At 48.5% G+C, this 17,170-nt stretch overlaps 1 protein-coding gene across 1 annotated transcript; it reads right to left on the bottom strand.

The window, feature by feature from the left end:
• Nucleotides 1–2,744: 2,744 nt before the first annotated feature.
• Nucleotides 2,745–9,924, bottom strand: Mul1 (mitochondrial E3 ubiquitin protein ligase 1). Its single transcript, XM_051171804.1, has 4 exons — nucleotides 9,708–9,924; nucleotides 4,689–4,776; nucleotides 4,036–4,156; nucleotides 2,745–3,674 (listed from the first exon to the last, which is right to left on the bottom strand). The coding sequence occupies exons 1-4, from the start codon at nucleotides 9,825–9,827 to the stop codon at nucleotides 2,945–2,947; spliced, it is 1,059 nt and encodes a 352-aa protein (XP_051027761.1). The 5' UTR covers nucleotides 9,828–9,924; the 3' UTR covers nucleotides 2,745–2,944.
• Nucleotides 9,925–17,170: the final 7,246 nt, after the last annotated feature.

Below are 17,170 nucleotides of genomic sequence, written 5' to 3'. Positions count from 1 at the left end.
GCTGTTGGTGATAACTGATTGTCTAACTGTGGGTTCTGCACCTGCGAATTTAACCAATCACAATCAAGTGTTCATGAAAGGAATCAAACATTTATTTTCCCACTCCCTAACGGCACATCATAACTTTTCACCCAGTCACCTGACACCTGCCTTGTAATATGACAATCTAGAGATGACTTCCTGTGCACAGGAGGATGTATGTGGAACCTAAGCAGACTCCAGGCCACTGTACATAAGGGCTGAAGCATCTGTGGACCAGTCTCCACAGAGGTCCTAGAACCCGGGACCATGGACATAGGAGGACAGGACTGTCTGAGGACAATTTATCTTGCTGGGTTCCCAGGCCTCGCGTGCTCCCAGCAAAGGCTGCAGCCTTTATAATTGGGCTGAGGAAGCCTGACCGGCCACGCTGGTTCAAGTCCTGGAAATAAACTAGAGGTAGCAATACTAAGTGTGGGGGGACTAAAGCCTTAGCATCTAAGGTGCCTACATGGGTATTCCGAGCCAGCAGCAGTTAAAGAGGACTCCCACCTAGACCTGTCTGCCAGGGATTAAGGGGGCTGGGAGATGAATGACAGCCACACCAGTCTCGCTCTCAGCTCCCCTTCCTAGCTCCATTTCCTTTAGCACCCCTTAACCCAATCTTGGTCACACCTAACGGTTTAGGCTCCCTCCACCCTCTTGGAGGTGAGACCTGTAAAGTGGAAGGATCCACTGCAGATGACAGGTGCAGGAGTAAAAGTCAGCAGCAGGGACCTGAATCCTGAATCCCAGCACCAGGGAGATGCCCACTTCTTACCTCTGGGAGACTCATCTGCTCTTGTCTGCTCACCTGCAGGAGTCCACAGGGGTGGGGGAGGGGCAACAAGCCACCTGCTCTTCCTCCTAATCTCTTGATCAGATTTGTTCTTGACTCTGGCAAAGGGGGGGGGGGGGCTCCAAACTCACCACCTAAGCCCCACGGGGCCCTTACAGCTGCCTTACAGAAAGGTCTTCACCTCACTGCAGGACTCTACTGGCCAGCAGACTTTCCCCACCTGTTGTCTCTCCCACATGGTCAAGTCTCCCTCTACTACCTGTTCCCGCTGACCCAAGGAATCTGGGTCATACAGGAACTGCTTGCAGTTTACTGGGCAAGGCTGTGTTTTGTTAAGCTTTTTGGTTGCTTGGAGTTCAGGTGGTGGCCCTAACTTGTTAGTGAGCTTTCCACCTATCCGCACTTCACCTCTTCTGGCTCGTACACTCATTGGCACGGCCTGTGGGCTGTGGTGAGAGTGACTCCCTTTGCAAATGCAGGGCTTCTGTGCTGCCTTTCTTTTCCAGGTTTTTTGTTTTGTTTGGGTTTAGCCTGCGTGAACGTCTGCACATCGTGTGCACGTCTAGTACCACACAGGTCAGAAGAGGGCATGGGACCCCCAGGACTGGAGTTAGATGGCTGTGGCGACCATGGAGGTTCTGGGAACTGATGCAGGTCCTCTGCAAGAATACGTGAAGTGCTCTTAACCACAGAGCTGTCTCTCCAGCTCCAGCTGCTCTCTGATGGGGTCTCACTATGTGGACTGGGCCGCCCTTGAACTTACAAGACTGGCTTGCCACGAAGCCCAGCTTACAGTAGCAGCTGGCACAATACCGGGGACACAGCACGGAATACTAATATTCTCTTACTGCCCAGAGTGTCCCACGCCACCTCCGCAGCTCCAGTGTTCTGAACAAAACCTTTTTTGTCAAAGACAACAATGTCCACAAGGCCGGCTATGCAGGGCATCCCTTAGAGCGCACTAGAGTACCCCAGTGAGGCTGGCAATCATGGGGAGGGAGCCTCAACAACCATGAACTGTACCCCATGTTGGGGATCCCAAGCTATCTCACAACCGAGGAAGAAAACAGGTCTCCAAAATCCATCTTCCTCCCATCACAGCGGAGCTTCTCAACTTCATCCCCAGGAAGCCTCATCTCAGGCATGTTAGTGACAAAGCAACAGACACATGTGTCACCACAGTCTGTTTAATTTGTGCTGCTCACTCAGACACTGCATGTACTAGTGTCAGCGTGGGGAGGAAGTGCTTCTCCCCCTTACGAGGAGGACGGGTTCAAGGAAGGAAAGAGCTATAAGGATGACTTGTGGCCACTCGACAGTCTCCAATCTCTTCTGCACCCACAAGTCCGGGGGTGGGTAAGAGACAGGGCTGCCGGGGCTGCTGATGGGAACAGTGATGTAGTCTTGACAGGCTCGCTGTGTGAGTGCCTGCCAGCTACCTTTCTTTGGCAAAAGCAAGCAAAGAAACTAGAAAGGCCAGAGGCCAGGACGGCAACAACCTTCACTCCCTTTCAGTGAGTCCTTTCCGTAGGGAAGCCAAGCAGTGGACACTCTACATCCACAACCCTGGTGCCCTCCCTGTGTCAAAGGAAGACGCCCAGGCTGCCTGCCAATAACCTAGGAACACCTAGAAATGCCTCTTGTCCCCCTCATGACCTGTGTCCCATCCACATGGGCCAGGAAGACATGCTGACCTCACTTCCTATTCTCTTTTTCACACATGTGAAGCATTGCTCAGTAAGCAAGTAAGAAAGAGACACACACGGCCTGCCCTGCCTGACAAGTTTTAAGAAATTCCTGCCCCTGGGAAGAAACAAGAGAAGGAGTCTGGGCAGTCTCCAAGAGGCCATACACGGCCCTCAGAGCTCAGCCTTCCTCCCAGGCTAACAGAGTCAGCACCCAGGGAGCAAGAGTCCTATTCAGTCACACACATGAATCTAGCTCCTGAGAAGGGGCCCTCACCACAGCCCCCACCAGCCGCTTGGAAGTGGAAAGGGACCCGTCCAGGTTTGAAAAGCAACACCCAGCTGTTGGAGAGGGGAGGCTCGCCAGTGTCCCCTCCATCCTACCTGAAGATGCAGCTACCCTGACAGGGGGAGGGACACTCACAGTGTGACTGCCAGACTCCTAGCTGTTATACAGGGGAATCACCCTGGCAATCTCCCGCCGACAGATGGGGCACCTCTTGGGCTCTGGCAAGGAGAGGTAACACTGGCGGCAGGAGCAGACATGCCCACACTCAAGGAAGACGCAGGACTTGAAGCTGCTCAGACACACCACACAGGCGCTCTTCAGACTGTCCCTGTCCTCAGGCGAGGCCTGGCTCAACAGCTGGGCCTCATGGTCGCGGAACTCCTCCTGGAGCTGCTCCTGGCGCAGGCGCTCCTGCCGCTGCAGGTACTGCCTCCGCAGGATGAAGAAGAGGGCGGCACAGGTGGTAAAGCCAAACACCAGGACCAGAACCTTCCAGAGCCGGACACTGGACTCCTGCCTGTGGAGCAGACTGTCAAAGTCCTGGCTGCTCAAATAGTACTGCATGCCTTGCTTGGGGGGCTGCAGGCGGACAGAGTTGTTGTCTAGGACCAGCTCGCCAACCCCTGTGAGGGTGGCCCCGACCTTCAGCATCTCCTCTGTCTCCTGGACGCCTTTGGGCCTCTCACCACTGATGTAGTGGCCGATGGCATCAGTGAATGACTGTACTGATGGGTGAAACTTCTCATACACGGTCTCTAGGCCCAGATCCACAGAGTCCAGCGGCTTCAGCACGCGCACGGCCACAGCCACACCGTCCTCGTGGGGCACGAGGTCAAAGGGCACAGTGTTAGTCCTCTGGTGAATGATCTTAGAATAGTCATTCCTAAAAGAATGCAAGGATCGAAGATGAACAAAGGAGGAGCAGATACCCAACTCCCACACGTGGGGTCACCTACACGCAGGTACAGACACAGAATCCACAGGATGAATTCTGCCAGCCTCCAGATCAGTAAGTTCCAGAGCATTAAATCCCTTCTGAAAACCAGACTCTGTCATGAGGAAGCGGGCCCAGGAGCCCGCACCGTAACCTACTGCCTCCCAGGTTCTGAGGGAAGTGCACAGTGCACACAGGGGTGTGGAGAGGCAACCATCGGTCCCCAAGAAGCTAACGACACAGCAAACCCAGGCCCAGGCCCCAAATAGGTCAAGTGAGGGGGTGGAGGGTGGAGGGAGAGCACACGCACCAGAGGTGGGTTGTTCGATTCCACACCATCTTGTGCTCCTGGAGCGTCAGCCGTTGGATCACCCCCTTGCAGTTTTCCACAAACTGGCTGTTGAGAGTTTCTTTAACGGACCGCACAGCTCCTGCGGAGAGAGCAATTATGGCACTTCTGAAGGGTGGCTCTGTCTTATCTTTAGGGTTACAGTGCGTGCTGAGTTTCACTAATTAATCAACACAGTAGCATCTGTATCACTGTAAGGCACATCTGGAGAGCTCTCCAGATGTGTAAGGACCTCATTGGAGTCACATTATTCGGGACTTAACATCAGTCTTATACCACACTGAGTCTCTCTAAAGTCATCAGAGGGTCACAACGGTTTGCTTACCTTGCCCAAGACACCTTGCCCCAACGCCATTAAAAGGCTCTTATGAAGGCCAGCAGGGAACATGCCACTAAGTCCGACAACCTGAACCCTGGGACCTACATGAAGGTGGGAAGAGCCAATTCTCCCATGTAGTCCTTTGACCTCCACATGAGTGGAGTGGCACTCTCACCTCTCACACAAACAAGATTGAATACACACACACACACACACACACACACATACATGTAAAAGAGGGAGGACTACTGGAAGGAAGCAGTTGTCAGTATTCACACTAAACAAGCAAACGCACCTTCGATGACAGCATAAGGCACACACTTTCCCGGTGCTTCTGAAAGAATGTCCTTTAAATCTTCACCCAAATGGATCTTCTTAGCTCCCTGAATGCAAAAATAAAGACATTAAGTCAGACACTGCATATTGAAATGCTCCATCAACTTAAGGTGTGGGGGAGGGAACAAAGAGACTGGACAGGAGGGAGAATATAGAGGAAGGATCCGGTTCCAAAGTCTGGCTCTGAAAGCTGAACATAAACAGGCCAGGTGCTTGGGGCTCGCCTACACCACGGCTGGAGGTGTCGCCACTTGCTTTCCAGCTCAACAAAACACTCCTTTAACATGAACACTTTATGTGAAAACATAAATGGTATGAGCCATTTGGCATAATGAACTTCAGCAGGGACAGGCTGGGTGCAGCTGTAGCGTTCCCTGGATGACTGAACAACTCCACTCACCTGCGACTGTGTGAGAAAACAAAGTCCAGGCTGACACATGGGAGCCAGGCAATAATCAAGCATTCCCATCATCAAGAAAGCCACTGGGAGTAAAGTACACACTCAGCTCTGTACGTTCTGTAACCCGGCCAACAATGAAAACCTAAACATCAGGAGTCCCATGGCTTTCCCCGGGAATGGTTAGTTGATCCCTTTAGGAACTAACTAGGTCTCATGTACCACAGGCTGGCCTGGAACTCAGCATGCATCTGAGGCTATCCTTCAACTTGTTTTTGTTGTTGTTGTTTGTTCTGGGGGTTGTTTGTGTGTTTGTGTTTGGTTTTGGTTTTTGTTTTTGTTTTTGAGATAAAGTCTCCCTTTGTAGCCCCGGCTGGCCTCCAATTCACCAAGTAGACCAGGGTGCCCTGACCTCAGAGATCCACCTGCCCCTGCCTCCTTAGCACTGGGGACTTGTGATCTCCCTGTCTGACCTCCTGAGCTCTTACAGCTCTGGTGTATGCCACGCCCGGCTGACAGAGAGCTGGGGATGGACACCAGGGCTTCACTCAGGCTCTGGAGAGTCCATCAACTCCAGGAGTCCCTCACGCAGCCAACCTGAAGCCAGGAAGTGGTCAGTTATACACTCTGAGCCAATCACTCCAGGGGTGACCTGGTCATTTAATTAGGTAAATGGCTGCCACTGGGTCGCCATTTGCACACTGGATCCAGTTGCCTCCTCATAAATCGCTTCTTCATTCCACAGCCCAAACCTTTTCATTGCAGGAACTCCACAGTGCTGCTTTTGAGCCCTGCTGAATTCAATCCTGTGATAAAGGACTTTGGCTCTGGAGTCCACCTTTCATACAATTGCCTAAACAAGTCATAAGCTGATGGGTTGTGAAATTTCAGCCAAAATGAAACCATCAACATGTCCTAAGCATCTACTAGTCAAACACTGAGTTAAGAATTAAGATACTAATAAGACATTATTATAAATAATATATTACATATATTTATATATAAATAAGATATTAAGCGGGGCATGATGGCACACATCTTTAATCCCAGCACTCAGGAGGAAGAGGCAGGCAGATCTCTGTGAGTTCGAGGCCAGCCTGGTCTACAAAGTGAGTCCAGGACAGCCAAGGCTACACAGAGAAACCCTCTCTCAAAAAAAACAAAAACAAAAAACCAACAACAACAAAAAAAGAATCAAGATATGAAGCCGGGCGTGGTGGCGCATGCCTTTAATCCCAGCACTCAGGAGGCAGAGGCAGGTGGATCTCCTGAGTTCAAAGCAAGCATGGTCTACAAAGTGAGTTCAGGACAGCCAGGGCTCTGTTATACAAAGAAACCCTGTTTTTAAAAAATGAAGAAAAATAACAATGAAGCTGGAGAGATGGCTCAGCGGTTAAGAGCATTGTCTGCTCTTTCAGAGGTCCTGAGTTCAATTCCCAGCACCCACATGGCAGCTTACAACCATCTGTAACTCCAGTTCCAGAGGATTCAACACTCTCTCACAGACTATATAGACATATTGCAGGCAAAACACCAACGCAAATAAATTATTTTTTTAAATGAAAAAAAAAATCGAGATATGAAGAAGTCCCTCCCTGACCCCGTAGCTCTAGAGCAGCTTGACAGAGGCAAGAAAGCAATGAGGCCAGCTAAGGAAGGAGGAAAACAAGTCCAGTGTTCCTGGAGTCAGGGTCAGAGCTGCACCCTGGCCATCTGTCACCAGCCAGGCCCAGCAGGCTGTCCTCAACAAGCCAACTGAAAACTAAGCTAAGAGAGCTGAGTGAAAAGCAGAAAAAGGCGATTTCTCCTATGTAGCCACATTGGGAAGATGAGGGCAAAGACACACAGTGGGTCTACCCTAGCTCTATCTTTGCATCCCAACCCCAAGTAAGCGCTTTCAAATGTATACTGTATACTTTTTCTTATATGGGTGTTTTTGCCTGCAAATATGTCTGTAGACCACACATATGCCTGGTACCCACAGAGGCCAGAGAGGCCCTGAGACTGGAGTTACAGATGATTATGAGCTGTTCTGTGGATGTTGATAACCAAACTCGGGTCCTAGAAGGGCAACCAGTGCTCTTAGCCACTAAGCCATCTCTCCAGCAGGAAGAAAGGCTCAAATGGCATAACTGAAAAGGCAGGTTAAGATACGGTTCTGCCCAGCACCACTGGCTCAGCCCTAGTCCTGCCTACAAAGGTCCTTTTGACAAGTTCCTCTCCTGGCTACCCCCAGGCCCTGGGCTTCTCCTTCTCCCAGCAGCAGGAGCTTCTTGGAGTTCACTGCTTCAATAATCTGAGAGTCAAAGGGAAAGACACGATAGAAATCTTCACTCCCACCTGACTGGTTATATTACCCTCAGGCCCTAAGTTTAAGTTCCAAGCTGTCTTAGCTTCATTCCCTCTTCCTGTGATAAAACACTGGGAGAAAAACGACTTAGGGGAGAAAGGGCTTATTTGGGTTTTTCATGATTCCAGGACGCACCCAATCATTCTTAGGAAGTGTCATGGCTGGTTTTATGTCAACTTGACCCAAGCTAGAATTATCTGAAAGGAAAGAACCTCAATTGAGAAAATTCCTCTATAAGGTCCAGCTTAATTAGTGGTTGATGGGGGAGGGCCCAGCCCACTGTGGGTGGTTCTAATCACTGGGCTGGTGGTCTTTGGTTCTGTAAGAAAGCAGGCTGAGCAGCCCTTGATGAGCAAGGCTCTTCCACAGCCCCTGCACCAGCTCCTGCCTCCAGGTTCCTGCCCTGCTTGAGTTCCTGTCCTGACTTCCTTCAACAGTGATTTGGAACCATAAGCCAAATAAACTCTTTTCTCCCCAAGTCCGTTTGGTCATAGTGTTCTGTCACAGGGACAGTCACCCTAAGACAGGAAGTCAAGGTACAGGAGCTTAAAGCGGCTGGTCACATGACATCCAAAATGAGGAAAGAGCAATGAATGGCTGTGTTTTGTTCACTGTCTCCCTCTCTGGCAGTCAAGGACCCAAGCCCAGCGAATGGTATGGTCCACTTTTAGGGCAAATCTTGCCATGGAAATTAACCTACTCAAGTCAACCCCTTGAAGGTGGACCCTGAGGCTGGACTCCTAGATGATCACAGACCCTGTCATGCTGACAATTAACACTAACTGTGTGCCTGTCGTGCTGACGGTTAACACCATGTGACCTTTCCTTCCGATCTCAAATATCTGCGTTTGCAATCAGTGAATGCCAATGTCATCTATCTTAGAAAATTGTTGTGCTGCAAAAATAAAACCAAGATGGAAATGTGCTATGTGAACTGGTAAGCACAGCTCAAAAATGAGAATGTGCTCTGAAAGTAACTAATATAAAAAGAAGTAACTGGGGCTGGAGAGGTGGCTCAGTGGTTAAGTGCACCACCTGCTCTTCCAGAGGTCCTGAGTTCAATTCCCAGCAACCACATGGTGGCTCACAACCATCTATAATGTGATCTGATGGCCTCTTCTGCAGATAAAGCACTCATATACAATAAACAAACAAACATAGCTCGAAGTTGAGTGATTAAGCAAAAGAGCCCCTAGGTTTGCTGCTGTTCTCCAGGTTGGAACCTTTCCTCCATCCCATATCTGCATGTCCTCCATCGCCCGCCCCCCCCCCCCACCCCCCGCCCAGTACCACTTCGTTTAAATTGGCAATGCCCCTGTCAACTGGCCACAATCTAGAATCACTTGGAACGTGTGTCTCAATAATGAATTGTCTAGATTGGGTTGGGCTGTGTCTGTATGCTTATCTGTTAAGAAACTGTCTTAGGCCGGTGAGGTGTCCCACACCTTTAATCCCAGCACTCCGGAGGCAGAGAGGCAGGCGGATCGCTGTAAATTCGAGGCCAGCCTGGTCTACAAAGCAAGTCCAGGGCAGCCAAGGCTACACAGAGAAACCCTGTCTCGAAAAACCAAAAAGAAAAAAGAAAAAGAAAAGAAACTGTCTTGACAGTTTTAACTGAAGTGAGAAAACTCGCCTGTTGTGTTGTGGGTGACACAATTTCCTAGGTTTGGGCTCTGGACTATATAACAGTAGAGAAATCAAACTGAGCGTTAAGCATGCATGCGTTTGTTTCTCTTGACTCAGATGTGATTTCAGAAGGCTCAAGTTCCTGCCTGGATGATGAACCACAACGTGGAACTGAAAGCCAAATAAGCCCGTCTGCCTTCCCTACGTTGCTTTCTGTTGGGAGTATTTTACTATAGCAAAAGAAACGAAACTCTCCGTTTTCCTGTCCTTCCACTTTTCTCCGCCCTGCTCCAACCCTCTTCTCGCCCTCCAACGGACTACGCACAGACGTCTCGTTGTCCGGGAATGGAATATCCACGAGAAATATGACCTGCTTTCCTTACTACCTGGGGCACAGCAAGTTTTCGAGAAATACTTTTACAACACTGCTGGACATCCAGAGACACTCGGGTTAACTCCAGGGACTTCGGGGCGAAGGGGCGGGGCAGCCTCCGGGCACTGGTGGCCGGGGTGTCCTCTTAGCCGTGCGTCCTCTGAGGCCCTGTGGACCCCCGGTGAGGATCGCAGCAAACGGCCAGCGAGTCAAGGCCGGCTCCCGCACTGACCTTGAGCTCCTGGGCGACCTGGGCCTTCTGCCGATATATGGAGTACAGCACAGCGGTGACCAACGAGCTGGTGCCCAGCAGGATGACCTGGCCTAGCGATGGCCTGGATCCATTCTCCATGGTGACGCCGAGACACCCCAGTTGTCTCGAAGCCACCGAACTTCTACGCCGCCCAGCAGTCCTTCCCGCAAACCGTAAGTCCGGCGCCCGTTGATGACGTAAACGTACCGGAAATAGAGATGGGGCCAAAGGGAAGCCGAAGACGATGTTGCCTAAGCGATTGCGGTGTTGCTGCGGTTTTATGGGAAACCAATCGGATCCTAGACCGTCCTCACCAAGCCACCACTCCTTAAACTGACAGTTCCCTACGCTGGCTGTGGTCACGGAGAGCTCCCTCCGGGATATAGACTTTCTTGCTAGATTATTGTTTTAATGCACACCTGAAGAGGGAATCAGATTCCATTACAGATGGTTTTGAGCCACCATGTAATTGCTGGAAATTGAATTTAGGACCTCTAGAAGAGCAGCCAGTGCTCTTAATCGCTAGGCTATCTCTCCAGCCCTGGGTTATTGTTAAATTACATTTTACTTATCCTGTAGGTGGCTGAGACCGTGCCATGGAGCACGTGTAGAGGGCAGGACACCCAGTGAGAGCCCCATTTATGGGTCCTTAGGATGGAACTCAAGCCCTTAGCCATAGGGCAAGCACCTTTATGCCCACTGTGCTATTTCTCCAACCTTTGCTGAATTATTTGATGTCGCCACCATCAGATGAGGAGCTCAGTAAAGTGTTGAACACTCAGGAGTTTACGCTTTAAGCTATCGGGCGAACCTTGAAACCTGGGTGATACTCGATCCTCTTTAAAGATGAAACTGCAGCCAGAAGGGGATGCGAACACGGTCAGAGCCACACTGCTATGGAGAACAATTAGCCCAGCTCCAAAGCCCTCACCTCTCTACTTCAGCTGTCTCACTAAAATAGTCCTTAACCTACCCCACCTCACAAAGCAGCATACTGTTTGTTTCTTTAATAATAACTGCAGCTACTTGAGTGACTGTTACTCAGGTCACTCAGGTACTATGATTACATTTCCTAGGCTTGTGTTTCATTCCCCCGCCCGCCCCTCCTTAGGGAGCAGACCCAGGACCTCAAGTGTTGGTCTACTGAGCTTCATGCCAGCCCCTCCAGACCAGTATATGATGTGTACAACACTGCCGTAGTACAGGTTTCAGGAGAGGAAACTGAGGCTTAGGTTAAGAAATATGCTCAGTCCCTGAGGGTAGTGGTGGATGTCTTTAATTGCACCACTCCGGAGGCAGAGGAGACAGATCTCTGAGTTCGAGGCCAGCCTGGTCTAAAGAGCGAGTTCCAAGATAGCCAGGGCTACACAGAGAAACCCTGTCTCAAAAAGCCAAAAAGGGGCTGGGCGTGGTGGCGCACGCCTTTAATCCCAGCACTCGGGAGACAGGCAGGCGGATCGCTGCGAGTTCAAGGCCAGCCTGGTCTACAAAGGGACAGCCAAGGCTACACAAAAAAACTCTGTCTCAAAAAACAAAACAAAAAGAAAGAAAGAAAAGCCAAAAAGGAAAAGGAGAGGGAGGATTGGGGACAGACAAGAACCCAATTGGTCTGAGTTGGAGCCCTAAAAGTCTAGGGGAACTCAGGCTGCTGACAGTGACAGTGGGGAGCCTGTCTCTGTTCCCTCATCCCTGATATCTGTTGTTTGGAAAATGGAAAAAACAGACTGCAAATGTGTTTCAATAGGAACCTATTTTTTGTTTTGGCTGTTATTGTTGAGAGAAGGTCTCTCTCTATGGGACTCACTATATAGACCATGCTGGCCTCAAACTCAGAGCTCTCTCTACCTCTGCCTCCAGAATGATGGGCTTAAAGATGTACTCCTCGGGCTGGGTGTGGTGGCACACGCCTTTAATCCCAGCACTCAGAAGGCAGAGGCAGGTGGATCGCTGTGAGTTCGAGGCCAGCCTGGACTACAAAGTGAGTCTAGGACAGCCAAGGCTACACAGAGAGACCCTGACTCAAAAAACAAAAAAAAAAAAAAAAAAAAAAAAAGAAAGGATGCACTCCTCCATGACCAGCAATCCTATAATCCTATTTACCTTTTAAAGAAGGGAGAGGAAAAGGGGCAGAGAAGAAGAGAAAACAGAAACAAAACAAACAAACAAAAAGCGCTCAGACCTCTAACTGAAAGTAATGAGGATGGGCTTCAAACCCAAGCAGCCCATCAAGGATTCTTTCAACTCCTCTCAGGCATTTGCTTCTAAAACAACCAGAGATGCCTTGATCTTAGTCAGCCCACCCACCCGCGAAGCCCAAGTTCTCTGTACAGCTTCCTACAGGCTTAGATACATCTAGTGACCCAAATCAATACCATTCCTTGGAGTGGTTATATATATATATACACACACATAATCTCAAAAGAATGAAAATGACCTTTGTCAATAGTCAGTTGGTTGAATAAAATTTGAAATATTTGTTGAGGCAGGAAAAATGTTGGGACATGAAAAAGAAGCCCCTTACCCAGCAATTTGATTGAAGCCTCTTGAAAAAAAAGATTCCAGCACCAATGTAGCCCTGGCTGTCCTGGACTCCCTTTGTAGACCAGGCTGGCCTTGAACTCACAGGGATCTGCCTGCCTCTGTCTCCTGAGTGGTGGGATTAAAGGCGTGCGCCACCACACCCGGCACCAGTAAAGCTTTGTCCTTGCTGCCAAGCCTGAGTTCAGCCTCTGGGACCTAAAAGATGGAAAGAGAGAACCAATGGCCAAAAGTTGTCCTCTGACCTCCACTCACAGGCTATGGATATGTACATAGACACACACAAACACACACACATAGTAAATACATAAAAAATAAATGTAAAAAAATAATTCCAGCATCTTCCTCTGTTACCCAGGCCTTCCTCTGTTGAAGGACATTTGATCCCATTGTGAACCCTGAGATTGTGAACTGTAAAAACCTGTTCCTAGTTGTGGAGTGGCTCAGCCGCCAGCACACACCTTTAATCCAAGAACTTTCTGTAAACAGTATTAAATAAAGTGCATTAGGCAGAGCAAGTAAACAGCTGACAAGAGTTAAGCAGAAAGAAGGGACTTTGAGTTGAAGGATATTTAAAACAGCATGAAGGGGCTGGAGAGATGGCTCAGAGGTTAAGGACACTGGCTGCTCTCCCAGAGGTCCTGAGTTCAATTCCCAGCAACCACATGGTGGCTCACAACCATCTATAACGTGATCTGATTCCCTTTCTGGCCTGCAGTGTACATGCAGGGAGAGCACTGCATACATAATAATAAATAGATAAATTTTTAAAAATTAAAAAAAAAGAGAGAGCATGGAGAAGAAGAGGGAGCTTTTTGGCTTTTTCCATCTGGAATGGAGTTGAGTGGGAGGGGCCTTTTCCTTCTGGGATGTGAGCTGAGTAGTAAGGTCAACTGGGTACTTTCTCTGCCTCTCTGAGCTAGTAAGCTTTCCCCCCAGCATCTGGCTCCTGAGTCTTTATTGGTAAAATTGAATGATTGGACTTTTGTTTTTAAAACATTCCTCCCTTTGCAGATGTAAACCTGAAGTTTTCTAGGAATGTCAGCAGAAACCACATTTATAGAAAAGTAACATGTAGGGCTCAAGTGATGGCTTTGAGGTTAAGAGCACTGACTACTCTTCCAGAGGTCCTGAGTTCAATTCTCAGCATCCACATGGTGGCTCACAGCCATCTATAATGTGATCTGATGCCCTCTTCTGGCCTGCAGGTGTACATGCAGACAGAGCAGTATATACATAATAAATAAATTGTTTAAAAGAAGAGAAAACAGGGGCTGGAGAGACAGCTCAAAGGTTAAGAGCACTGCCTGCTCTTCCAGAGGCCCTGAGTTCAATTCCCAGCAACCACATGGTGGCTAACAACCATCCATAAAGTGGTCTGATGCCCTCTTCTGGTGTGCAGGTGCACATGCAGGCAGAGCATTGTTATGAGACAGGGTTTCTCCGCATAGCCTTGGCTGTCCTAGACTTGCTTTGTAGACCAGGCTGCCCTCGAACTCACAGTGATCCACCTGCCTCTGCCTCCCAAGTGCTGGGATTAAAGGCATGTGCCACCACACCTGACTAAATGACTCTTTCTTTAAAAGGAAAGAAAGAAAGAAAAGAAAACCAATATACACTATGCCCTTTGTGCAACCCTAAGTGGCTTCAGATCATAATTCTATCTAAGCCATCTGCAAACTCACTTATCAAATGATGTGAGTGGGGGGCGGGCGCTTCTTAGCAACTGTTTGATATACAGTATGACAGCCACCTAAATGATCGAGGTACTGCTAAGCCAATCAATTGCCAATTTCCCCCAGAGGAACCTATACCCACACTTAGATGTGCCTTACTTCTTTCTCAATGCCTCCTCTAACCCTCAAAATATATTTAATAAAATCTCCAACTCTGCCTCATTGTACTGACTAGCCCTGAAATACTTTTCAGCATTGATGCCGAGGATCTGTTTGGTCCGAGTTGAAGCCCCTAAAAGTCTAGGGGGACTCAGGCTGCTGCCAGTGACAGTAGGAGGCCTGTCTTCTGTTCCCTCACCCCTGATATCTATGGGTTGGAAAATGGAAAAGCACACCGCAAATGTGTTTGAATATGATCCTATTTTTGGTTTTGTTTGTTATTGTTGAGACAAGGTCTCACTGCTGAAGCCTTCACTCTATAGACCAGGCTTACCTCTTCCTTCAGAGCGATGGGGTTAAAATGCATTCCTCCATGACCAGCAGTCCTATTTCCTTTTAAAAGAAGGGAGAAGAATGTTTTCAGTTTATTTTTGAGCCAGAATCTTAGCTAATACAGTCCAGCCTTTAACTCACTCTGTAGTCAGGGATGACCTCGCACTCAAATCTTTTTGCTAACATTCCAAGTGCAGGGATTACAGGCCTGTGCCACTCCTGGCTTACAAGGTCTCTGGAATGATTCACAAAAGGCTGGTCATATTTAGTTAATTTTTTTTTCCATAAAAGGAAACTGGTGCCTGGAGAATTTTGGCCTCAGTTAAGGTCCCTAAAAGTCTATAGGAACTCCTCAGGCCTTTGAAGGCAACAGTAGGAAGGTGGGCCTCCTGCATCAGCTTCCAAAACTCTTACCCTATAGCCAGCAATTCCAGAGAACTTCCTGTATCCAAACCCTGGGCTAGATACAGGGGGTCAAAGCTATTCAGCCAGGCCCTTCTCTCTGACTGTCTAAACCTTTGGGGGAGGCAGAGGTAGATGCAGGAAGAGATGTCCTAAGGCCTGATAGCAAAGTGCCACCACATCACGAAGTAAGGGGAACAGCTGTTTATTCTCACCAGGGAAGGAAGTTGAGTTCTGTGAACAGAAAAAATGGTGAGGTGGCCAACCAAGATGAGAGCTGCAGAGACTCCACAGAGGAAAATGATGAAAACGGAGCTACAGAGAGCTGGCCATGGGAGCGGGAAGCCAGGACGTGGAACACAGAACATGTTGCTGAGAAGGGAGGGTTGAAGCCAGAGGCTGCAGGTCCCTAAATGGTAAGCCAGAACTTTAGTATTGTTTGGGAGTAAGATCTGAGAGCTTTGGAGATGAGGAAGACACGGATCTTTCGAGGAGGTCCAGCTTTGGCAGGTCCAGGGGAGAAACTAAGGCAGGTGTATGCAGCGTTGGCGATTTAGGAGTCAGGCAGACTGGCAAATGACACATCTCATCCTCTATCATCTAGGGTCAATCAGTGACACAGCCAGTAAGGACAGGGAAGAGAGGAGAGAGGCAGGGTTTCCTCTCTGTGGCTGAGGACAGGCTGTTCTGCCACTGAGGAGGAAAAACTTGAACTCACCGCTTTTTTCCTGCAGCCAGGGCTGCAAAAGCAGCTTCCAGCCAAAACTTGCAGGCCTCTTTGCGAGATCTCCAGGAGGCTAAAGTACAGCTGTTGATGGTGGAGCCCTGAATCTGTTAACTTGGTTGTGGATCTACAGGGAAAAAAGAAATAAGGGAGAGATAGAAAATAAAGCACTCAGGCCAAGCGTGGTGGCGCACGCCTTTAATCCCAGCACTTGGAAGGCAGAGGCAGGTGGATCTCTGTGAGTTTGAGGCCAGCCTGATCTACAAAGTGAGTTCAGAACAGCCAAGGAAGGCTACACAGAGAAACCCTGTCTCAAAAAAACAAAAAAAGAAAGAAAGAAAGAAAACAGAGCACTCACACACACAAGCATTCAAAAGGAATAGGCAGATGAAGTTAAAAATTTCAGCCTCGTTTATTGTCTGGTCACAGTTTTTATACTGCTTTATACTTTTATAGAGAGACAAAGCTCTCTACATCAGAAAAAGAATTACCTCATCAGTCAAGAAAAGGCAGTTAATTACAAAAACAGATGAGTTAAAAAATACAACAGGTAGGCCGGGCGTAGTGGTGCACGTCTTTAATCCCAGCACTGGGGAGGCAGAGGCAGGTGGATCTCTGTGAGTTCTAGGCCAGCCTGGTCTACAAAGTGAGTCCAGGACAGCCAAGGCTACACAGAGAAACCCTGTCTCAAAAAACCAAAAAAAAAGAACAACAACAACAACAACAACAAAACAGGTTACATGTTTTTTATTAAAACTAAACATTTCTTATCTATGTATCCAATACATAAGTTCATCGTGAATTCAGAATAACAAAGGTTGACAAGGCCTAAAGGTTAACAGGGTCCAAGAGGTTACAGGATATACGTCTTTTCAATCAGGACTGACCTGGCTATGCATATTCCAGCCATCTCTTAGCTTATAGTGAGTTCAGGACAACAATTCTATCTGTCCTTCATTCCAAGATTAGTTAATTGTCTATTCTTAGTGTATACAGAGACCTGTGACTTTATTTCTAGAGCTAGAATGAAAGCGTACCCGAGCCATAAACCTGTCTCGGGCCTGTCTCCTAGCAAGGCATCTGGAGGCCCACAGAAGCATTTGCCATAGTCATAAACTTTCTGCTTAACTCTTTAAGCTCTAAGATTGTTTGAATCAAATCAGGAACTCCGTAACCAGGAATTAATTCATCTGCAGAGCAGTGCCTCTTCATAAAGATCCCTTAGGAGGATGCTTTAATCAGAGTGGGTAAAAACCCAGAAAGTATCACGCCATGCCAAATTCTTTGACACATACAACAGCGCAGAGAAGAAGGGACATCAAAGACTGGAAACAGTTCTGGGGTGAATTGCAAAGTACTGAACTACCTCCCAGAAAGCCCGCATGCCTACTGAACTTCCCCAGCGCAATGGCTCTCGGAATGATCTAACCTGTTTAGTTATCAAAATTCCTTTGTGCTTGGGTCACTTCAAGGGAAAGAACAAAAAAGTGGTTATAACATTGAAATCTAGCGAGTGTCCCCACAGCTAAGTTGGGGTCCTCAGGCATCTTTGCCTCATACCTCAGGCCCTTGTATGGCTTTCTTGAGAGCATATTTTAAAAGCCCATCAC

Source organism: Acomys russatus, chromosome 29, assembly GCF_903995435.1.
Source record: "Acomys russatus chromosome 29, mAcoRus1.1, whole genome shotgun sequence".
NCBI classification, from domain to species: Eukaryota; Metazoa; Chordata; class Mammalia; order Rodentia; family Muridae; genus Acomys; species Acomys russatus.
This window is presented reverse-complemented; position numbering and strand designations above follow the sequence as displayed.

Excerpts from the sequence above, each read along its gene's own strand:
- Mul1 (XM_051171804.1), bottom strand. The coding sequence starts at position 9,827 with ATGGAGAATGGATCCAGGCCATCGCTAGGCCAGGTCATCCTGCTGGGC. Across the intron at positions 4,777-9,707 it reads AGGTCGCCCAGGAGCTCAAG|GGAGCTAAGAAGATCCATTT; the intron begins GTCAGTGCGGGA and ends TTTTGCATTCAG. Across the intron at positions 4,157-4,688 it reads GCCTTATGCTGTCATCGAAG|GAGCTGTGCGGTCCGTTAAA; the intron begins GTGCGTTTGCTT and ends CTCTCTCCGCAG.